This window comes from Thermobia domestica, chromosome 11 (genome assembly GCF_964235325.1).
Source record: "Thermobia domestica chromosome 11, izTheDome1.hap1.1, whole genome shotgun sequence".
Lineage (NCBI taxonomy): Eukaryota > Metazoa > Arthropoda > Insecta > Zygentoma > Lepismatidae > Thermobia > Thermobia domestica.
The window spans coordinates 236,255,422-236,280,461 of NC_137464.1; the positions used below are offsets into that span (position 1 = coordinate 236,255,422).

At 35.0% G+C, this 25,040-nt stretch overlaps 1 protein-coding gene across 3 annotated transcripts in view; it reads right to left on the minus strand.

The window, feature by feature from the left end:
- Positions 1-14,984: 14,984 nt before the first annotated feature.
- Npl4 (nuclear protein localization 4) overlaps positions 14,985-25,040 on the minus strand; it is a 267,388-nt gene continuing 257,332 nt past the window's right edge. For 2 of the 3 annotated variants that reach the window (XM_081731827.1, XM_081731828.1), the window contains exons 12-13: positions 17,307-17,614; positions 14,985-15,341 (exon numbers count right to left, since the gene is read on the minus strand). In XM_081731827.1, coding sequence (XP_081587953.1) covers positions 15,296-15,341; positions 17,307-17,614 — 354 coding nt within the window. In that variant the 3' untranslated portion in view covers positions 14,985-15,295. Of the gene's footprint in view, positions 17,615-25,040 lie in introns of all 3 variants that reach the window. The other variant, XM_081731829.1, reaches the window with a different exon arrangement.

Genomic DNA, 25,040 nt, shown 5'->3' on the forward strand with positions numbered 1-25,040 from the left:
GTTTCTGTCACACGCGTAGACAGTTCTTCTCTGGCCTGATGTATTTCCCCCCTAAGCTCTGCAGTTGTGAGCTCTAGACGCTCCGTCAGCTGACGCTCACTTTGCTCCAGTCTTGAACTCACAGACTCCATCTGGAGTTCAAGACGAGCATTACTAGACTCAATCGCCTGTTCTAATCTAAGGTAACTTGATTCTAGTGTGCTATTGCTTTCCTCTATTTTCCTTTCTAATTTTTCTAAACCTCTTGAGCTTTCTCCTAATTTTAAATTTAAATCCTCCTTTAAACTACGATTATTTTCTTCTAATTTTGCTTCTAACTGACTTGCATTTTCCTGAAGTTGTTTCCTCGTACTTTCTTCAAGTTTTTTGACAAGTTCACCTAAAATAGCAGCTACATTTATGGTACTCATGTTCTCCAAAGAGCTACCTACAATAACGGCTGGGCTAACACATCGTACTGTATTGTCGGTAGTTTCCTCCCTGTCCTCCCGTAATGGTACTTCCGGTTCCCTACTGGGGACTGGCGGAACCGTATCCACCGCTTCAGCGTCTCCCACAACGCTGACGGGACGCTCGCTAGCGCTCTGCGTGTCATTTACACTATTCTCTTCTGAGAGCTCCCCAGCTCTCTGAGCGAATTCTTCAAATACGAACTCGTTATCCATATTCCTAACTCTTCGAGCCTGAGCTCGCGTTACCACCATTTACGAGTAAAACGGAATTACAAAACTTTCTTCCCCCCAAAGTTCAAAATAAACTGAATTCTCTAGTAATGTTAAGACACAAAATATTCAAACATAAATAAATTTCAAAACACAAGACACCTACGTTCTTGGAAATTTTCGGGGAGAGAAAAAACAAAACATATACCGAAATTTAAACCAACTGTATGTTGACCATATGAGTATATAGAAATATACTCACTTGCCCTTAACGCTGACCGCGCCACTTCTTATGGCGCAAAAGCGTGAGGTATCGTGCCCTGTAGCTGGGTAGCCACTTCTTATTGTGAGGTGCTAGGTGGCCAGAGCCGAAGCTACTGTTTACCTAACAACACCAACACAATATTAAGTAAAAATGTTGAAAGGAGAGTGGCTGGGAATATTTAATTAACTGTACTATTTGCATAGAATGCAAAATAACAAAAATATGTGAAAGTTATTAATTCCCTCTTGGAGATCAGGTTCTCTCCTGTAAGGGCTGCCACTCCATTATGAAGTCGGTAGAGCAAAAATTATTTTTTCTGTCGAACAGCAGATCTCAGGGCAATCTGCATAACAACCATGCTCAAGGATGCTATAATAGTGAGTCAATTTTAAGTTTCAAATAGGTTAAAAAAAAATCTATGCTTTAAATTTTTACAGGTAGCAGCCTGTATTTGATCTCACTATTTCATGGCTGTTATTTTGTTCTTTTGGGCAGGATTCTCTCTGAGCCCCATACAGAGAGATGGTCAACATACAAAATCAAGGGGAAAATGTCTCCTTGAATCACACTCCTGAAACAAAGATATCATTAGTGCAGGTACTCACCCTACAGCAATTGAATAAACAGTTGTTCTGGTATGAGCTGACAGATTTATTTCCCATAGAGGAATCAGGAACATTCAACATGGTAGATACGAGGATATCACACTTTACACTCTAACTATTTATCACCTTTGTAGTGCACTATCACATAAACTCGTTACTTAGATATTTTGATATACTTGATAATTTATCACACTAAAAAAAATACAATGAATGAGAAAGAACGTAGATTGAATTGAAACTTGAAAGGTCTGCCTGACCTTTAGTAAAAAAAAAAAAAACTTTTTTTAGAAATATTTACAGAATTATTTATCTCCTCATATTTTTTAATGTTTCTCGTCTCTAACTGTTTTAGAGGAGAGATGTATTTTCACTGTTGAAGAAACATATTCACTATAGATTGTGAATTAACAAACACAGATTTATGATACACAACGATCATAATTTTTATATGCTGAAGCACAGTTCAAACTTCACTTGACGTTCACAAGTATTGAAATTGATTGAACACAGTGTCCTCCTAGATATGCATTCCACTATATGAAAATGTTCTGGTAGAAAATATGTTATGCTGAATTTCAAGCATTCAATAACAGAAAGTTTATTATCTCCAAATTAAAAGCAAGCAAATTAATTACTTGCAGCCTTGTGCTTAAATGTCCAAGGACAGGCACGGTGTAAATGGCTTTACCGGCCTTGGTTATATATCTCTACTTGAGATATGTAGGATATAATTTTCTCCCATATTTGGCGAAATGGGTTGTCCCATATTAACAATGGGTTTGCGAATGAGCTTCAAATTATGTGAGCTCTACTGAGTGACTGTAGCACTCAGAGCAATGGACGAATATTAAATTAATAACTTCAAAATTTAAACTTCCATTGTCACTGAAATTGATAAGCACAACTGACGTATCACTTAAAATATGTGTAAGTAACACACTGTTTGTCACTGGACTATTTCATGTTTTTAAGAAATTTTGTACAACTCACTCGCGATACAGTTGTTCACAGGACAAATCCCGGGGAACCGAAACAATTGTTCTCACCGTGTCCTGGGTCTCGAACTATGTACGGGAAGTCAGGTGACTTCCTACTACCCCACAAAACTATCTCTTGTTACTTCACGAGTCTAGCTTCATCTACTTCGTTCTCCAAGGAAAACGGGTATATGTTTCTGGCAAAACACAGGAAACGAAGAAACTCGCTTCTTCCAGCACCCTCTGACAAAGGGTTCATGCCTTGCGGCGAATATTGCGGGTGGTCTCCTGTGTCAATGCCTTTCTTCAGCTACCATCCGTAGCCAAACTTCACCTTTCTTGGCCGATACGTGCTGCCCCTCCTCCTGATAGCGGACAACACGGAAGCTTTTGGTTACAGCAGAAACTATGACAGATTTCCGCCTACTTTTGTTTTCCTTTGCTAGTTACATGTAAATAAACTACAGAAACATATGATGTTATACATTAAAATAAAGTTAAACATACAAAGAATACATATTTATACAATTTATTAACTGTCATCTCTCTCAGAAGCAGCATTATACCCAATTTCTGTGGCCGTCGTTCAAACCGTCTGCTAACTAATGCAGCCATGCTTGCTTGGAGAGAGATTGAAGGAAACATCTTTGTTAATTATTTCTTTTTCACAAATACAAGATCTAAGTGTCTTGTTCGATAAGGGAAACACGTTGTTAAAAATAAACAGAATTTTATACGGTCTTTCCAAGAACGTGTCTAGCTTAGTACGTAAATATTAATAATAAACACAGAAAATAAGTCAAATTAAAGTATACTATTTCAAATTGGTGTTGCATGGTGGGAACCAAGCAAGAGGCTCGCTAGCCAGGTTACTGGTTTTTGGTGAACAAGGGGGGAGGAAGAGACGCTGACACTCGGGACATAGGAACTCACACCTATAGAAACCAAAATTTTCACATGTAGAAGTGAAAAAGTTTATGGCATTTTAAACAATACGAACTCCGTGTTCCAACACACTGTATCTAACCCAGTGTAGATTCACCAAAGGAAGTCTATAGGCTCTTCCTGTGTATACAATACTTATTTTGTTTCTATTCTGGGTATTTCTTTCCGTGGCGAGTTGAGATAGACCTCCCATCCTGTAGTATAGGCGACAGAAAGTCGGGAAAGAAAAAAAAACTTTTCTCAGCTCTAGCTCTCTTCCAAGCGTTCAGAAAAATCTATATGATTCTTATAGAATCTGATCATTTCTTATTTAATTAATCTTCATCTCTGCTTTTAATTCATTATCTTCCATCATCCCCTGTTAGTTATGCGTTATGCAACAATGCAGTAATTATATGCAACCCATTAATACGCTCTATATAAGGCCTATAAATATCATAAACACAATGAAATAAATACAATATAATAGAATATTGTATTAATATTTACGTACTATGCTATGGTGTTTCACACTTCATTACTAATAATATCAAATAAATATGCACTGAATATGCTAAAGTTAAGCAAATAATTATTCCACAAAATTAACATATTTACATATCAATATGCTAATGTGCCCTTCATCTGCATTTCGATATGCAGATGATGTAGAAGGGCATCGGCCCTCTACAATATGTTTAAAGATAATTGGGTTTAGCATTCTCAAATTAATACAAAAGAGCAATTAGAAATTGATCTAAGCGTGAGCACTTCTTACCATTAGAACGAGCGTTAGGTATTTGAGAAACAGTAATATGCTCCTTTATATCGCAATGCTATTACCTAATTTGATAACTTTTGTCAGGATATTTAATTTTTTTTTTTCTGCATATTTATGCGGTACTTCAATCTCCGATTCATCTTCCTATTTGCGAATCATTATATCTGGGAAATATTCACCATCACATAACCACCCACATTGTAACACAGTGTCCATTATCGTATGTATCAAATAAAGACATTTCTAGTCCAATGTTGTGAAAATTTCATGCTAACATCTCATCAGAGTCTTTATCAGTTTCTCTTTCCTCTGGGACAATTTTCTTCTTTCTGGGACGCTTCATCATCCCTTTCTTATAATTCCTTTCCTTTTCTTCATTCATTCTCGTCCTCACCGTCTCATTTAGTCTACAGGGCATAACCATGGGACGTAAAACACATACATTTCATTTTTTATATTCCTTTCTTCTTTCTCTTGGGCTTTCTGGTTATGATATTCTTTCTATTTCTAGGTGTTTCTGCAAATGGGAATGTCTTTTTTTTTTTTTTTTTTTTTAACTTTTCAGTTAACGTCTTTCGACCAGCGTAAATGAATTTTTCAAACATCATCTGGTATTGTGCTGCGTCGAGACCAACTTTGTAGGCATTTGATTAACTTGGACAAATAAATCGGTTAAGTCTTTCATTAGGTACTGAAGTATTGTCAGAATGTATAGTAGAAACTTCTTTATTTGTTCCTCCTTGAATTGTGCAATTAGCTTGTAATGACAATCTCCCCCTCCCCCGCTTTTGATTGTAGGAATTAATCCTGTCCATCCTTTTGGTTCCGCATTTTGTTTCAACGCATCACATCACTACATTTTTGCTCGTAACCGGAGACAATTACACTTTATCAAATTCGATTAGGAAACTTTGATGGAGAACATCGTATCGGTGGGCTTTTTGGGAATTACTCCCATTTCCTCCCTCATTCTCATTTTACCATTTTTCCATCATTCCCTTGCCTTAATCATCGTCTCCCTTAACCTATAGGGTATAATCGTGGGACGTTAAGCGAGACCAGTGTTCGCTTATCAGTAAGAGTTAATATGTTTCGGATCCCACGTTGAGTTGTGGCTCCACATGTTAAAATAGGCCCACGGAATGCTAAACTCTAGTTAATGATCTGTTATCCTCTGAGTTGTAAGATAAAATTATTCCGCAATGCTTTCTTAACAAAATCGTTCGTATGTTTCTCGTTATACACTGAAATGGCAAAATCATAACTTTTGTAGAAATAAGTGAAGATATCGTATATATTTACGTTGTTGTGATTATGATTACCATGTATAATACAATGCCCCCGGAAGGAAGATGCTTAACTTGAGTACTGTTTCGTATTGAAGTCCTTTCTTATATAAAAATAGTACTGGAAACGGACATTAAATCCCAGTTAATTAATTATTCAATCAACCTAACATAGTAACAAATATGGCACAGTGCGTAGCAGAAAAATAAGTTATATTGAGTATACGTTAAGTTGGTAATATAGTATCAGGGGGCCTTATGCAGAGTCGTTCTAACGTGCAGTAGCGTAGCTAGAATTTTTTTCAGGGGGGACATCGAAGCAGGGGCGTCATTTAGGGAGGGCAGGAGGGGGCAATTGCCCCCCCCAAGAGTTTGAGGAATACATATGCTTTAATACATTGTCTACTGATATACTAGTACAAAACGTGAGATTCTTATGTCAGTGGTGCTCTTGCCCCTCCCAAGCGAAGTCTGAAATGACGCTCCTGCATCGAAGGGCCTAAGAAAATTTTGAGGGGGCCATCACTAATGAATGAAAAAATATTCACACACACACACACACACACATATATATATATATATATATATATATATATATATATATATATATATATATATATATATATGTGTGTGTGTGTGTGTGTGTGTGTGTGTGTGTGTTTTCAAGGTGAATGTTTTCATCTTTTTTTTTCTCCCTTTTTTCTGGTGAAAGTGTAAGAATTTACAACTTCAAACAACCAGGATACATTAATACAATTGATTTTTAATATAAATAGTTTTTTAACCACTGCGTTTAAAATTCGATTTATGTGTGGCTGGTTGATGTAAATTGAAGCAGAGAAATGCACTTTTACAGGTAAAGAAAATAACTTATAGGTTCATGCCTCTACTTAAAACAGAATCTTTCTATTCTTGTGGGCAGCAGCAAACTTACCAACAACTGTTTCATGATCTAACGACTTAGCAATTTTCTTCAATATAAAGTAATCCTAAGTTTTTCAAACCTATTATCAGTCATTGAATTGCGTATATGTCTTTAATCTTTTCAAACATGAGAATGGCCTTTCACATGTAGCACTACAAACTGATATAGTCACAGAAATAATATCTAGCTTATAGGTTTCTAGGAATGCGCTTTTGTAGACGCAAATATGAACGAAATTAATCAAAGAATCAACTTTGGTTTTCTCTCATCTTCATACAACTTAATTGTGTTTGGGAGGATTTTGAGTTCACATTTGAATGTTTCCAGATCACTTCCATAATACTGGACCATAGGCTCCACGATGTTGTAATTTAAAAAGTTTTCACTTTTTTGATGTAGAGTAGTGATTTCTAATGATTTTGATACATGATCCAAAGCGTTTTTCCGCCTCAGCGATTGCCTTATCAATAGTAGGCAGAAAAATGTCTCTAAGTATATTATCTTTAGAAAATTGTTTTCTCTCTCCAATGAAGGAAGAGATTAATCCAAAACGAATTTGTGATATTTCGATGGCGAATGTCTAGTTCGTTTCCACGAGGAACCTCTATATTCTATCTGTTTTCGGCTCTGGAATGTCAAGACCATTTTCTTTGCATATTTCCAAACATTCTTGATAAATTTGTTGGAATGTTGTTTGTTGAGAGACATATTCTCCAGACCTCATCTTGGACAGCGTTTGAACTAGTGAATTTACAAAAATCAAACCTTCCGACATGTCTGTATCTACTTAAGATAAGGCGAAGCTCAAAGTTATAACATGGCAGTAGTCATCTCAAATTTTACCAGTCCGAAAACATTCCTCTCGTACAGATCATACTAATTTGCCGGATGGAATGATGGAAGTAAATAAATATCACAAGTTCCAGATTTGGTTTAAAACCACATAATAATATAAATAGTTGTTTGGTTAATAAACTGTATTAATAATAATAACAATAAAGTAAAAAGTGATGGACAAGGACAAATGTTCTTAAGAGACAAACGTTGCACATAAACAGGAACTGACTTCTAACAAGACACTGATTTGTTGTCCCAGCCCACTTTAAATTCTAAGCTTTGCTCTTGAAGCTTAAGTTTCACTTTAAAGTAAACTGCCAATAATTATCATGTATTCTTAATATTTCAGAAAAATACCCCGATTTCACGCTCTAAAAATATGGTAGCCTAATCAGTAATGAAACTAGACATTTGGTGCCCAGGGCAAATTTTGCGATTAGCATCCCCTTCATCTACATCTACACCAATAAACACATTGATTAGTTTGATGGCGCCCGGGACAACTGCCCCGATTGCAGCATCTTGTTTTGATCCGTAGTTCAATTATTTTTGATTACTTTTACGCTTGAGCTCTAAAACTGAGTAATGAATGTGCCTTTACTTTATTAAAATGATGAAGGGACTCTTTGAAGCAAAAAGAGAAAATGTGTTTTTTCTTTCCCTAATATTAATTAGTACATCCTGTTGAAAATTCATGTCACTACTGATTTACTGTTCTGCATAATTCCGACAATGTAATTTTCTCAGAAATGGATATTTTGGTGGAGAACAAATATAAATATGTGATAAAAATAAGTATTCACTGAACAAACTCCTGATATATCTCTGATTACTAAACATAACGGGATGATACAATCTGGTCACGGGAGTAACTACCGCTTTTACACAAAATAATATTACTGCCGCGACCAAGTTGTAGCATCTCGGTATCTTACCTGATGGTTACTAATCAGGAGATTGTAGCACTGGCTCTGTGATAAATTTCGGAATTTATTTAGCAATATCAGTTTTGGGATTAAGCTACAGTTAGAATCGTTTAAAAAAAATACTTCTGAACGATTTATTTATAAAGAATAACTGATTTTTGATAGCCTCTTCTCCCCAGGCTTTAGTTAGTAGCATAGGTCCACCAAGCTCTGACTCCGTTTTCCTTGGAGTATCGCGTGTTAACATCGCAGCAGGTTTCTACTGAGTTGCCACGGCCAAGAGCGTTAGGAAACTAGACGTACTGGAGACAAGATCAGAAGGTAGTCGAGAAGGAGAACCGTTATCAGTAGCAAATAGTAGGTGTTGGTAGTATTTAGTATCTTAATTTTCTCGAACGATTGGGATACGAACAACAGAGAGAATGACAGAAATAATGAAAACTTCTGTTCCCTTCTTTTACTGTATATTAAACATGGCGCCTCGATATTATTTAATAATAATAATAATAATAATAATATCAAATAATTTAATGGATTCTATTCATTTGTTCTATGTCGCCATAATCGATGGAAATTAATTAATTACTGCACAAAGACTTTTTTCGTCCAACACAAGTGTAATGTTTTACTGTGGTGCATGCAAAGCATCTCTTAGCGAATGAGAATGCTGACTGATTTTGCTTTCTTTTCTGGTTGTTTGTTGAAGACAAAGAAGATAACCAAATAAGGGACAGAGGTTAAAAGGAACGTTCAGATGGTGAGGTCAGTGTATGCGCCTTAAAGATTTCGATGAATTAGATCTTGCTGTACTACAAACAAAAACGAGCCTGGAGTTTTTTTACTTGGAACGCAGACTATTGCAACATACGGTATTCTGCAGTTGGTAACTCTGTTGTCGAGACAAATTTCGGTAGGAGTTTCATTTGTGGCCACTATCAACTCACCGTTTGTCGACCTATAGCAATATCACTGTGTGCGTGTGGGGGGGGGAAGCAAGAATTTGAGCAAGGTGGCCTGGCCCCCCAGGCCCTCTCTTGGCTCCGCCACTGCTGACGTGTGATTAGTGCCATAATAAAGAGCTCGACTGACATGTTTCCTGCAGTAGTCAGGCCTTTAGTACGGTACTAATCATACATCAAAACTTCTCTGCATAAGGCCCAGGTTGTCTAAAAAGCAGTGGCGGTTGGAAAGGTAGTGTCATGTCACTCTCTAGAGTCAAAAATAAAGGTAGGACACTTATTTGTAATTAAACAAGTAGCATAAAAATGTTTTTAAACGAGTTTAATACAACTGCCTTTGAAAATGTTTACCTATTCGCGCTTCGTCATTCCCTTAACTACCGGATTTAGCTGATGGTAGCAACACTACTTCTGTAATCGACACCTTAGCTTCGCTAAAATGAAGTTTGGAATGTACGCATGCAGTATTATACAGGGTAACCCAAAAGTAGGTATACACCCCTGAACTGATCAAGTATAACATTCTAGCTTATAGGTTTATTTGCTTCGGCTGTTCCGAACTTAAGAGATAAGTAAAAAGATATTAAGAACAAATGATAAATAAACTAAGTCTACCTAATGGATAACAATAAGAAATGATATAAAAAGCAATGAGTTGATCAGTACGGGACTGTACACCTACTTTTGGCCACCCTGTATATGCACACAGTCTGAGAGAAAAGCTTCCCACTGCTTCTGGCTTCGTGACAAACGGATCTTATCGCTTAACATTGCGGAGGTAGCCAATACTTCACAACCGTTGTGTTCAGCTGCTTGCGATTTTTCTTTCTTTATTTCTTTTCTTTTTTTAGTCTACCGCTTTACATAATTGATATCGAGGGCCCCATTCCGTAACAGTTAACATCAACGCAACGAAACGAAAAATCTGCACTTTAGGTTGCGTTAAAATGGCATAGCAGGTATAATTCATTTTTGCGTTGCATTAGATTTCACAATTGTTTTTATTTTTATGTATTTATTGGCATTTATGACCTTAAGCCCGTAACGTACGAGAGATGTCCTTCGGCGAGCAAACTATCCAGGGAAGGAATGGAGAAGGAAGGAAGCGGTCTGTGACCTGCGTGTTAGGTACGATCCAGGCAATTGCCTGGTGTGAATGAAGAAACCTCACACAAAATGGCTAGTCTGAAAACACTGTTACACCTTTTCAAATGAGTGCCCCACTGGAAATCGAACCCGGGACCGCTTGCACCAAAGGCGAGAGGATTAGCGACTTCATAATTTTTGAGAAGGCTGGTACGGAATAGGGTGGCAAGTCGTTGGTAATCATGCCCATAATATCACCAGAAGCAGACAGAGATTTCTCCATGTTAAACAATTAAAAATCAACAGCAGATATAGAAGTTAGGTATGTGGGGAAAATATAATCTTTCCGTTTGTCATTTCAACGGAAAAATCGACAAGAGTATTTGTTTCTGTCAATATATTCTGCTCTGTCTATTTACTACAAACTAGCTTACTTCCCGATGTGTTACAGCATATTTTTTTTTTTCACTTCCTACGACTCATACGTTTGTGCAAAAATGAAAAGATATAAGACCTGAGTCCAGCGGTTTTAACTCATGCGCTAATTTATATAAATTTTAGGTTTTTGTATAATTGTGCGCCCTGTCATGACCGGTACCGAAGTGAATGAACAAAAACCTTCCTGGAGTTTTCAGATATTTATGTTTAAAAAATGAAAGCAAGTAACTTCAAATCGAATTATATATATGTTTCTAACGGAACGTATGGATTTCCTTTAACCTGGCAAGTAATCTCTCCTTTGGGGAGTCCCTCACACACATCTTGCGGAGGTTTGAACTACACATTTTTCAATCGAGCAAGTATTACTTTGAGTGTCATGTTCTAAACCGCACTCTCCACGTTGCGTTGTTTTAGAATTACAGCTCTCAGAAGTTCATTTTCCCACGCTTTCGGCACCTTATATCGCCGAAACTATACCTCACTGACCAAAGTTCCAAAGGACCTTTTTTTTTTTTTTTTTTTTTTTTTTTGCTTGTTTTGGTTTTAGGAATCAGCTCCCGAAGTTTGTTCAAATAGTTTCTTACCACCCTGTATATTGGGAAAATTAATTAATTCCCAGATTTGTGTTGCTTGCTCAAAAACGTTCTGGATCCGCCCCTAACTTATGGTTCACGGTCAAAGAAAGCTTGAACAAGACTATTTGATGAGAAAACCGTAAGCAATGACGCCATTTTTGTCTTGAATGCCATAGTTTCGTTCAATAGACTTCCTTTCGGTCCTATTCTAAAGAGGGCAATTCAAGAACATTTAATAGGCAATCAGCGCCCAAGTTGATTACAGGAAAATACGAAAGAATTATGTTGGCGTCGTGGGACAGAGCGGCAGTTGTTGAAAAATATCTTTAATGAATTTTGTCCATGTTTATACTGTATGATGTTCGAAGTGTGTACTATTACCATAATAAACAAGAGCAAATATACTCACTAGAAGATATTGCAAATAATCTTGCTGATAATATACACGATTTATGTATTTGCAATGCTTGCATGCCCATAATTATTGTTAAATTATGAAGGCAAATATAGGTATAAATATTAACTTGAGAATTTAATATACAGGAATATCGTGTGTAGGTTAAGAATATTTGAAGTTAATACCAGTACTTTTTTTTTTTTAATATTTCGTATTTTTTTTAAATAAAACCAAAAAAACTAGATTTCATGCCAGTGGTAAGAGTCCCTACGCTTGGATAAATTTGTCTTTTTTATTAAGCTGAAGACGCGGAAATCTAGTTGACCGCATCTTCAGCTGGTGTTAATCACATCCGTCCAGAAGGTCGCAAGAAAAATTCCCGCGAAGTTGGGATATGGGATATAAATTTACTTATATTTTTTTCTTTCTTCAAAATATTAGGTAACAACTAAACACAATATCTATATAATTCAGTTATTCCAATACAGTTGTTGTTAAACATACTGAGAAAAACTGCCTGAAAGTATAATGTGGGATATAAATTTTCCTATACCTCAGATATTTTTTTTTCTTTCTTCAAAATACTGGGTATAAACTAAACACAATATTTGTATAGTGCTGATAGGATAACTAAGAAATCACTAGCAAATGTAATTAAAAAAAAAAAAAAAAAAAAAAAAAACTTGAAAAAGTTACCCAAACAGTGCAATTGTATTTCAGACAGATAACCATAAACATGAGTTGATACGCATATATTATTATTCTTTAAATTGATTTTCTCCTTAAGGAATATCAAGTCTCAAAAAAAAAAAAAAAAAAAAAAAAAAAAAAAAAAAAAAAAAAAGTTCACACACGATAAAGTAATGTTTGTAGATCATATATTTAAGAAATTTCTTCTTTATGATCTGAAATATAAGAAAAAAAAAATCCCAACTTTGAGATAACTTTTCTCGAAGTCCTATGGACGGATATATTCAATAACATAGGTCTGACTGCGACAGACGTTTGCAAGGAAGTTTTTCTCTGGTTCTTATAGATTTCTGCATACTGAATACGAAAAGAAAAAAATCATTACGGCAGGTTTTCTTGCAAAACTAGGGTGTACATCTTCAGCATCTGCCATAGAAATAACAATCTTGTGAGCTATTCTCTAATAGTAAATTCTTGTAACTAACGATGAATTTTACAGCGTTTGCGGAGGAAGGGAATTTGGGCTACTGTTGGATGTTTAAGCAGGAAACAGGAAATAGAAGTAGTATGAAAATGAAATAATCGAAGAAAAGTTTTCACAAGTTAACAGAGTGATTACTAGGGTAACTAATTTTATGCTTTATACAGCTGTATATTATGCTTTATTTTTTCTTACATTATGCTTTATTATGCTTTTTCCTAAATTATGCCTTAATATGCTGTTCCTTCAGTTATACTTCATTTTTAAACATTTCTATTACATGTTTGTTTTATTTTACTCGTTTTTATTACACAAGCATTAAAAATGTATATGAAACTATTAATTTTCCCCACTAATATTTCATCAATACGGTGCATCAAGGTACGGTGATACAAAATTGTATCAAGGTGCGGAGAGAGGAGGAACTCGAACTTTCCATTGTTACGCGTAAAGGCAATTGGCAGTTGATTTCCATTGTTTGCCGCATTGATAACAGACTTGGTTGATATTTTTTTTTTCTTTGGTACAAAATACATTTTTCTTTGTTGTACACAGACACAAGGTTCTAGAATAAAAAGCATTAAGCATTATGCTTGATGCTTTATTTCTGTAAATTATGCTTGTAAGATTCGCAAATTTGTATATATATAAAGTGGTCAAAATCACACTGAACATTTGTTGATCAAATTGTGTAATGAATGGCAAATGTAATTCTGTTAAATCTACGAGACGACTTTTTTTTTTTTTTTTTTTTTTTTTTTTTTTAACTAATCAGTATACACAGTGTATTATCTCCCTTATTCTGTAAGCAAACTGTACATGATATGAAAAACTTAAACTCATTTTTAGACTCAGTATACCCCACAACATAATAATCAGTGGAAAAAAAATAAAAACACATGCAGCCGACAAATTATCTATATATAACCAGGGTCAACCCTAGGCAATTTGCTGGCGTGCAATGGCATGTTTGCCGCCCCCGCCCCCTTTCTCCAGAAAGAACAAATCTTAAAAGCCACGATTTTAAGTATGCTACCCCATCATGAACAACTAAGAGAAAGGAAAAAGCACTCGTACTCAGAAAGGCCTAAACACGACAATCTCGTTGTTTTCTTTTTTTAAGTAACAATGTATTACGTTAGTGAAATATAAACAAACACACCTGCAGAAGAAAGATGATAATCCTTTTTATAGAATATCGAGCTTCAATCTCAATATATCAGTTTGCAATTCCAGCGCAATTATCTCTTTTATCTTTATTTTCTTTCTACAACTGTTAATTTTTTTTAAAAAAGTAACTTGTTTTTTCACCTTCAATGATAAGTAACTTATTGTGACAAAAACAAGACTAGTTTTTATGTCAAAACTGTGATAACTGAATGGAACAGGTGTTCTCTACTGTTCGAGAACTGAGTTCTTGTATTTGACAACAATCAAGTAATTGATGCTGGGATTTGTTTGACCATTTGCTTCAGCATTGTCCATGCGACCTCGAACTAATGTAACCTAAACATGATTAATTGATTACTATTTGTCTCTATATAATAAATATTCCCATGTAGCTATAAATATTAACCGTTATTTATTCCTTATTTATATGTCAACGTCATCCGACACCTGTCATTAAAGTGAGGGAATTTCCGGCCAAAGATCAGGGAAATAGATTTCTCAAGACCAGTCGGAACCCTGTAAAATCTTACCAAACCACTTTCAGTAAATAAAAGTGTTATAGTTTCGACAACGTATCATCGCCTTCATCAGAGACATGTTACACTGCCAAAACTTTAACACTATTATTTATCAAAAGTAATCTGCTTTAGTCAGATTTTAGTTTTAATTAAGGGAAAGAAGTTCTAAAGCTAGAATGAACAACATTCATATATATTTGTTTGCAGATTTGTGTAATGATTTTATTGGGTTCCGTATCCTCAAATTAGTATAAAAAGTATAAATACAAATTTTTCTACCATGATAAGAGAGGTAGTTCTTTTCAATCAGTCTGAAATAAACAGGTGATATATATATATATATATATATATATATATATATATATATATATATATATATATATATATATATAACAGAAAGAACGATAGTCTGTCTGTTCAGACTCTATACAATCACCAGGGTTAGAGAAAATGTAAACACTAAATAAAACCAACATTACTCCATTCCAACTTATAACTTTATTCAAATTACAAAATGGGTGTACAGGAATCACTTTTTAAGTGTGTTTGTTGTTCCTTCCGTGTTTTTTTTAAAGAGCAGACTTGGTTTGATTCTAGTATTTCATTTTTATTATTGTTATCATTATGTAATACAGTTGAAATGAAAGATACGAAAAGCTATGTAAAGTCTTCCTATTATGTAATGTCAATCTAAATTATGGCTAAACTGTAGCAAAAGGACCGAGAGCCATGCTCCACAACAACTCTGCGGGTGAAATCACAAGATGAGAGCTAGTGGGGTTGGTGGGCTTCATTGATATCTTTCCAAAGACTGCCGCATAAAGTCCAACCTGAAACTGTTTTTACATCATTGCAACAATAACATGCATTATTATTTTAACACTTCTTATCACGAAGAAAGAAACAAAATTACTATCAAATTAGATTACGCTTGTTTCTCATTCGACTTTCTAGCCATTATCTATTAACGCAGATATGAAAGCTACAAAACAGCTAACAGGGACTGTATATTCTCTTAAATTTAGTAAAGTTAAATGTTTCATGTACTTCCCAAAGCCAGACATAATTAATCAATCATTGTGAGCAAATGAATGTAAAATTCTGTTAAAGGTGTTCGTATAGCAGAATCAATTAATCACTGAAGTTTTATATTTCCATATACTGAAGAGTGTGATTTCAATAGCAATTAACTGAAAAGTAAACTAGATCTATGCCTTCAAATATGCTACCATTTGACTGTTCTGTTCCTCATATGTAACTTATCTTGTATAATTATCCACTGCAGCTTAATGTTTTTATAAATATTTCGATACACAATAAAAACAATGAACATGAAATATGATTTAAAACAGGATGCGAAGTACAGTTAGATATAAACATAAAATCAGAAAAAAAAAAATAAGATAACCGTCTAATAGATTTCAAATAAAAACAAAACACAACAAAAACTAATGTTACAGAACTTTTTTTTTTCAATAGATGCACACAGATAGGCAAATTAGTATCATTTTATACTTTTTCTATGCAATTTTTTTTAAAAATAATATTACTGTTCTTAAAAAAAGTCACTCATTTATGAATCACACAATTAATTTATTTGAAATTACGACTTATTTTTCTGTAAATCATTTCACAGCATTTGAAATTCAATGTTTCATTCAAGCAAGGATTGAGATATTCTCAAAACTCTCATGCCGAAGAAAAGAAAAACAAAAGCCACTGGTGTTAAACATACAGCGAAAAATTTTCAACAACCTTTCATATACGATTATTGTATATATATAATATATATGTATAATGCATATCCGCAAATATTTTTAAAAGACTTACACTAGTATATCTTAATACTTGTTAAAACAGCTTCAGAAATCTACAAAAACAGCCTCAAATATCTTTTGATGTATTTAGATAACGCTTCAACACCACAATGTTTGTTTTTTTGTAAAATCTAAATTTGTGCATTTGGTATTTGTTAAGATTATGCATCACATAGTAGCATAATGTATCACACACTTAACACAAGCTCCTGAAACTTTTCTTTCGAATTAAAATGACCTTTTATATTATACACTATTCTAAGATATCACGAAGCTTGTGATAGTTATATATATATACTGTACGCACGAGCGTATGTACGAACCTTCAAGTTCTTTCACTCTATCTTAATTTACAATTTTCCTTCTTAACATCTGACACACTAGTTCACTCAAGTTTAAAAAAAAAAAATCTCTACTCTAGCAAAAAAATGACAATCACTATTAAGACACAAAACTTTTTACTGTTTTTTCTTAATTATTATTATTTTTTATTTATTTATTTATTTATTACAGTTTCTGTGTACATACACCGACTCAATGATCAATGGTTACTCTCTAAGGCCACAAGAAACCATCCATATATAACCCTACATATGTATATAATATTTTTTTTTTTTTTTTAGAAAAGAAATTTTTCCTTTTCTTTTCATTAATTCATTATCCTGAAGTTACCGGACAAGACACTAAAGGGTTAAAAAAAAAGTATATATAGAATGAAACATAAGCTATAATGCAAATGATTTCTTGCTAAGTTAAAACTGCATTGACCGCATCTTGTAATATTGAATACTGACAACAAATTAGTCAGTAACCCAACTCTCTTAACAATAAATAGGGGAAAAAATATACACGAATTTATTTCTCATTAAGGCTAATATTCTATATTATATGTATCTTTTCGTTTATATACGTAAGTCTTGCCCTTAGGTGGTTAAAAATTCCTCCACCATCCACCTATAGAGTTCATTTAGAAGGTAGTCTTACCTTGGAAGTGTACACATTTCACAGTTTACAAGCTCTGGCTGATTAAGGTAAGTGCAATGTGGGCAAGTCCACATGGTTCCTGGAGTTGAGCCTCCCGCCCCAGCGACGTTTTCTGTGTTCACAGCTCCTCCAGAAGTCGCTGCGTCCACAAAACTAACACTCTGAGGTCGAGAGATCGGTGGGGAAACTGTGCCTGCAGAGGCGGCAATTAGTTGCTCTACAGTTGCCCAATGTTGTGATCTGGACCAGTCTTGAGCCATTTCTGCATTCTTCGTACGAACTGCTTCCAGTAATGGTCCAATATAATCCTGAAATATTTATTTATTTATTATCCAACTTTAACAGGGAATACTCTCCCCAATTATAGAAGTCTTACCCATCATACATTCAATGCATATTACAAAAATACAAAGTAAAAGAAAGATATGTTTGAAAAGAAAAACGAAAATTAAAAGAAAAAATAATATAAATAAGCATGAAAGCAAAAAATGTAGTATATATCAAATGCTATAAGCAATACAACTTTGCAAACAATATCAATCTAAAATGAATAAATTTCTGTATATGTTATTCTGATACTTGGCTGTTAGGTTCCAGACATTTCAAAAATTTTAGTGCACAATTGAATTTGTTATACCTTGTACTACGTCATTATAAACAGCAATAATACGATACAATGGCATCTTTCTGTAAAAGAAAATTCTAGGTATTTTGCGTACTATCAGATTACGTGGTCTTAGGTTACATCGGACGTTATTGTATATTGGGTCGATGCATAAGTTTGTGTGGCATTCTTTTGGGTTGGCAACAATGCGGCGTGAGGTGATTGTTTATCGTTATTCCATTGTTTTACCGTAGTTTGGAGTTTGTGAAACACAGGTCTTCTTGATTGTGAACGTGTTACTGTATATATATTTCAGAAAACCTAATATGGAATGTCAAGTTGAGAAAAGTGATCATTTCCGTCACATTTTACTCTTCGAGATTAACCGAGGATCCAGTGCAGCAGAAGCTGCGAGAACAATTTGTGCAGTGTACGCGAATGAAGCAATTGCTGAAAGAACAGCACAGAAATAGTTTTCCCGCTTTCGAGCAGGACGGTTTGTCTTGTCTGGCGATCCACGTTCTGGAAGACCTTCAGATTTTGACGAAAATCGTTTGAATGAGTTGATAGATAGTGGAGGTGAATACATCACTGAGTGATTGTGAGTTAATGTGAGTGACAGTAAAATGTATGCAATGTATTGTTACACTCGTAGAATATGTTAATGTTATGTCTATGTTGTATTTGTATTTGAATTAACAGAACAGCAGAATAAAAATAAAATATAAAATATAAGAACCGCACGAGCTTATGCATCAACCCAATATTTTCTAGGAATGCACAAAGACTCTATTAATTATTTAATTAAACAATATTAGCTGCAATGCTTCTCTGTTTGTCAAAGACATATCAAACTACTGTATTTTGTGAAATAATTGAAGAAAATCATAAGAAAGTTATTTATTCTTTATTTAACATACTAACAATATTTCAATATAGCGATATACAGGAAATATACATAAATTTTTCAGCCTCCGTTAACCCACCAGAGGAGAACTACATGAAATGATGAAACGGGGATAAGAAAAAGCTCGGATGTCGTTCATCCCACACAGAAGTAAATAACATCTGCCGTTCAATCGTCGTGGAGTGGGATTTTTTTGCAATTTTAAGTAAAGGGTGATGTAATAGGATTGGTGTTGACATATGTTTTAGAAGGACGGAGAGGATCGAAACATACCAAGTGCAATCGAAGCGCGCGCCAAGTGTGTACTACGTGATGCAATTCGATTTTGTCAGGCGGTTACTGGGTTCCCTGAAATTCAAGTGTTAAGATACTTCAGAAATCATAACCTTCGCCTTTCAGGAACCATATGATCCACGTGTTTATCAAGGTTGTCTGCTGCTACAGATTTTCACCATTTTCTACTTCCATCGTGTACATCACCAAGATCTTTTTTAAACTCATTGTAGCATCCGTGCACACAGTCACAGGGTTGCCGGATCTACAGTCTTGACCGTACATATACGGTAATCTGCTATATATGAACAGTATACAGTCCGACCCCTTGACCGTACGCTTTATGTATGATCTTACTCAAATTTTGTAGCAATAGTTTCATGCATACACTGATAATCTTCTACCATGTTTTCTATCTCCCAATGACTGACTACTGGTTTAGAACTCGCTGTAACTCGGAGCTCCTTCGTGGCTAAGCGGTTAGCGTACGCGCCTTTGGCGTAGGAGAAAGGGGTTCGGTTCACGGCGCAAGCTCATGTGGTTCGGATTTCATGTTAATCAGTAGGTCCCGTCTCATAAAGCCTCTCTGCTGAAAGGGACTTTAAACTCAAAATCAACTCAACTCGCTGTAACTCGGTATAATAATGCTTTGGGAGCTCTTTTCCTTTCGCTACTCAGTAAAATTAATGTAACAAAAGTGAAAAACCGAAATAAACTTACACGTATTACTAAGAGTGAATGCATTCGACTTAGTCAGTCAATGTGAAATACAATGACTCCACATGTAGCCCAGTAAAAATAGTTCGACTAGCTGAAATAATTCTAAAAAAGCTGAAATTTTCAGAATTTGCTCTTGGTGTCAAATACAATGAAATCTCAAAAGTTCCAAAATATCCCATGTGAGCTTCATCCTCAAAATGGCGGTCAAAGATGGCCGTCATCCCATACGCGCCTGATTTTCTATTTCAGCTTGTATGTGACAAACCATTTTACTCTGCAGGAACTACACTTTAATTTGGTAAATTATACATTTAAATAAAATCACACCTCGAACGATTATTCGTGATCAAAGTTGATAGTTTCGGCATTTTAGAAAGGCATTCTGTAGTATTTTGCGCTAAAGCTCCTAAACCATTAGAAAATCGTGAAAATACGTTAATATATTTTCGATTGTGTTTTTTATAAGCTGCATTTTAAAGCAAAGATAATCAAAATCGGATCATAACTTTTGAGATATTTACTCTGTTGTGAGCCTAGCTGTTGGCGGTGATTTAGAAGAAAAGCACTAAATAGTAGTTAAATATATATTTTTATATTTAGTTCCCCCAGTGTTCGTTAAATGGTAGAAAATTTGAACACCCAATTTTAAAAAAATAATCGTCAAAATCACATTTTCACTTCGAAATATTTCGCTTGTGTAGCATATGCATGAATATTAACGAAGCTAAACATGTCTGAAATAGTTTAAAACGGCATCACATTGAATAAAATCCTGTCAACTAAAACATAGATTCAAAGATAACAGGTAAAACGATTACTCGTCATCTTCCTCGTCAGATTCCTTATCTGGTTGTGAGCTTATGCAAGAAACTTCCTCACAGAAGGAGCAAAACTAGGAACAATTAAGGTTGACACGCTTACATTTACAGGTTGCAACATCACAAACTCTTCAAGGAATTATTTTGCACTGGCAAGCAACCAATTTAAATACTTCTTTAGGGGCCGGTGGAAAACTCGTTGGAATAGGAGAGAGTCTGTCTTCTTCGACGCACCATCCTCATTCAGTTGGGTTCTTGTTGTTTCGCAACCACTGTTGCACTTGCAGATAAATCCGAAGAAAATGTTGAGAGGCAGCCGCACTGGTTGGTGGTAAATTTGCTAGTTGAAAATTAGAAGAAAGCTTTTTCCCAACTTCTCTGAGAATGTCTAGTACGCAAGGCCAAAACAGAAGATCGGAGCACACTATCCTTCTGAAGTAGCTTAAATTCTGTTTTCTTCTTTTTCTGAAGGTCACTAATGTGGCATCACATTCAGTGGCTGAATTAAGAAAAAGGAAGCAGTCTTTCAGTGATCCAAGAGTATTTTGTATTTCGTCAATGTGATAGCATATTTTTCAATATTGCCCATTTTCGGTTTAAAAAAAAATAATGACGCTCCAGGATGTTCACGAGCGATTAAAATGGCTACACAGTCTGAATTAGTTCCTACAATTGCTACAGAACTATGATTTCGACACAAATCTATTGCCGTTCTGCAAATTAGAGTATCAGCATCTCCATGCTCGGTACACTGTTATCCCACTTTCAGCATGTTAATCAGTCGTGGTTTAGTCTCAGAGTTTCGTGAAAACTGACTGACTTGTTGTCCCTGTGTTTTCGTGATAGGCGATGGTTGCAGATATTTTCGACATTGTTCTCCTCTGTCTCTGAATACTCTTAGTACACTTTTAGGAATATAGCCATCAAACACTACTGCACCGCATGGAGTGAAACGTCGTTGCATGAAGTCTACATACTTTTCACATATCGCATCATAGGTGTCCGATTTGGTCCAAACCATTGCATTAGGAAGATATTCTCCATCTACTACAGACACAACATTTTTCGCTGCACTTACAGCTCAACAGTTTCAACTACAGTCAACTACAGCACTCTTTCTCATTGACACCTCATCAAATAGAAATGGAGGCATCGGCGCTAATTCACATATGAGATACTCTCAAAGATTCTCCCTCGAATGAAGTACTGCTGCAATTCTACTGAAGAGCTGCAACGGATTGATAGGCACATTTTGCTCTCGAATTTTGATGGTATTGTTTGTAGCAGATATAGGAATAACTTTTTTCTTTTTTTCCAGTTTTACAATTCCAAAATAACCACTTATCAATGACTTCACCAATATTCGTTTCTTCATCAGAGTTTGTCTGAGTGTCAGCAATTAAATCTTTGGAATGTTCATGAGTAAGTCCTTTGGTGCTGAGTTTTCAAAGCGATCATTAAGGGATAACCAGTCAGACAGTTGATTTAGATCCTCATTATCCCGTGTCTGGCGGGAGCGTCTAAGTTCAACATGTTGTTCTAAAGACAAAAATGTTTATGATAAAAGTTTTCTAACGCTTCAGTGACTTTCATGATGATGGGAAACAACAGTATCCATCTAGCTAATGTTGAGTCTGTTATTTCTCAGTCTTGAGTTATCCCTCCAGAAACTTTCACTGATTTAATTAAAGTTTGTTCAATGATCATATCTGATGTAACCTCACTCCAATATCTATATTTCTGCGAATGGTAAAATATCCTTGTTCTGTAAATCTGCTGTACTCCACAGGATTCATTTTCTCCTTCAAAGCTTCCATCTGCTGAAGATTCAGATAAGCACATTTAGAATAAAAGTGATGGCCAGCTGCGTGAAAGTACGGAGCATTGATTTGATTGCATGAAAATGCAATTCCCAATCTCCAGTGCGATCCGGTTGGATGTATAATAGTATGAGATTGACTTGTTCGATATATTGTAACACGACGAGGAACACGAGGACTTGTGGATCTTTCTTCAGAAGGCGTACTTATTCTGATACCCCCATGCTATGGAAAGCTGCATGACCATCTAGTGTTCTCGTATTGATGTCAGCGTTACCAAAGACCCACTGAATAAAGTATAATAACGGTTGTGAAGCATAATATGATATACTTCGGAATTCGTATCGTCGAATCTCATTATAACCTTGCATGAATTCCAAGACTGAAAGATATCAATCAACTACCGAGAACCAAAATGACGCAGGCTCAACTGGGTAGGCATAACGAAAAATAGAACTATATCTCATGCTCTGTTTTCGGGCTATCCTGAGATCACTATGCCCCTCAAAGTTTTTTTTTTTTTTTTTTTTCTGCTTGAGGATTTGATATATTATCATATACTTTTGATTAAATATTTTCTTTAATTATTTTTGCTGCTATTAATACAATGCGAGCTCTTTCACTTTCCTCTTTCTTTTCCCTTTTCTCATACTAAGCATCGTTTAGTACGTAGTCTCTTACTTGCTCCCTTGAAAGTTAGCATGGTTTCACTCCCATTACCAATGCACCCCTTTGTAGCGATCAGTCGTTCACCAAATCTCTTTTAAAGGAGGTTTTTCATGTTTTGTTGAATAAATATAAAATATATAAAAATTATATTTAACCACTATTTAGTGCTTTTCTCCTAAATCACCACCAACAGCTAGGCTCACAACAGAGTAAACATCTCAAAAAGTTATGATCCGATTTCGATTATCTTTGCTTTAAAATGCAGCTTATCACACATAATCGAAAATATATGAACATATTTTCACGATTTTTCTAATGGTTTAGCGCAAAATACTACAGAATGCCTTTCTAAAATGCCGAAACTATCAACTTTGATCACAAATAACCGTTCGAGGTATGATTTTATTTAAATGTATAATATACCAAATTAAAGTGTAGTTCCTGCAGAGTAAAATGGTGTCTTCTAAATTGAAATATCGTTATTGGTTTGTCAGATACAGCCTGAAATAGAAAATAAGCGCGTATGGGATGAGGGCCATCTTTGACCGCCATTTTGAGGATGACGCTCACATGGGATATTTTGGGACTTTTGAGATTTCATTGTATTTGACACCAAGAGTAAATTCTGAAAATTTCAGCTTTTTTAGAATTATTTCAGCTCGAGGCCCATTTTGGGTCTTTGTTTACTAGGCTAATGTGTCAGTTTCACACCATCACAAATTAAGTTAAACTGCATGACAAGTTGTCTTCTAAATAGTTCGATCACAAAGCAGCATTTAGTGGAAAATGATGATCTTCCTTGGAAGATGAAGATCATGACTTTCACTTTTGACAGTTGCAACTCAGTCAGATTTTAAAAATTGTCATGCTGCAAACTAACACTTTTAACATAATATAATAAAATTTATCACTTTAAAATAATTGTCATAATTCTTTATCACTTTTATTGTTTCGTCCATAATTTCAAAGCAAAACAAATGTCTGGATGTTTAAAAAAAATAGAAATAATCCCAAAAAAATGGATCAAAAGATTGCGATCTTGGCCAAGAATTTCAGGAATGATAAAAAATGCATGAAAAGATTGTGATCTTTGCCAATAATTGCTTTTTGGATCAGGGACCACAAAATTTTTGAACGGCTCCTAAATCGAGTTTTCGTATTTTTTACGGAATAAGCACATTATACTGAATTAACTTATAGTTTAGGCTTGGCTACACTATATGTAGTTCTCCAGATATAAGGCCAATAAGAAAATTTTTGACTGAATACAATTGATCTATAAACATTTTCAGCAACTGTACGAAAGCAGGAAACTTGTTGTGTGCTTTATTGCAATATGTATTAAACATGTAATGTACACCTATAATAAAATTTAGCACTAACACACACAATATAAATTTTCTTTCGTTTACTTATGTATACATTGTTTGAAAAACTCTGCATGACTCATCTTTCAACAATTACTTTTTAGTTATATGCTGAAAATATTGTAGAGTTAATTAATTTAATTTTATTTAAATTCAAGATTAAAAAAAAAAAAAAAAAAAATCAGCTTCACATATTGATTGAGCTACTAAAGAAATAACTAACTAACTCTATGGCCTATGGAACCCGGAGGTTCAATGCCGCGTTCACAAAAGCTCTCCACTGACTTCTATCCTTAGCTAACTGCATCCAGTTTCTACTTTGTATTCCAATCTCTGCGAGATCCATCTTAATATTGTCCTCCCATCTGCGCCTAGGTTTTCCTAATGGTCGTTTGCCGATGAGTCTTTCAGTCAAGAGTTTGAAAGCGTTTCTACTTTCTTCCATTCTAGCTACATGACCTGCCCACCTAAGCCTCCTAGACTTGACGATCCTAACAATGTTGGGTAAACCGTATAAATTATGTAGTTCCTCGTTATGAAGTTTCCGCCAATCCCC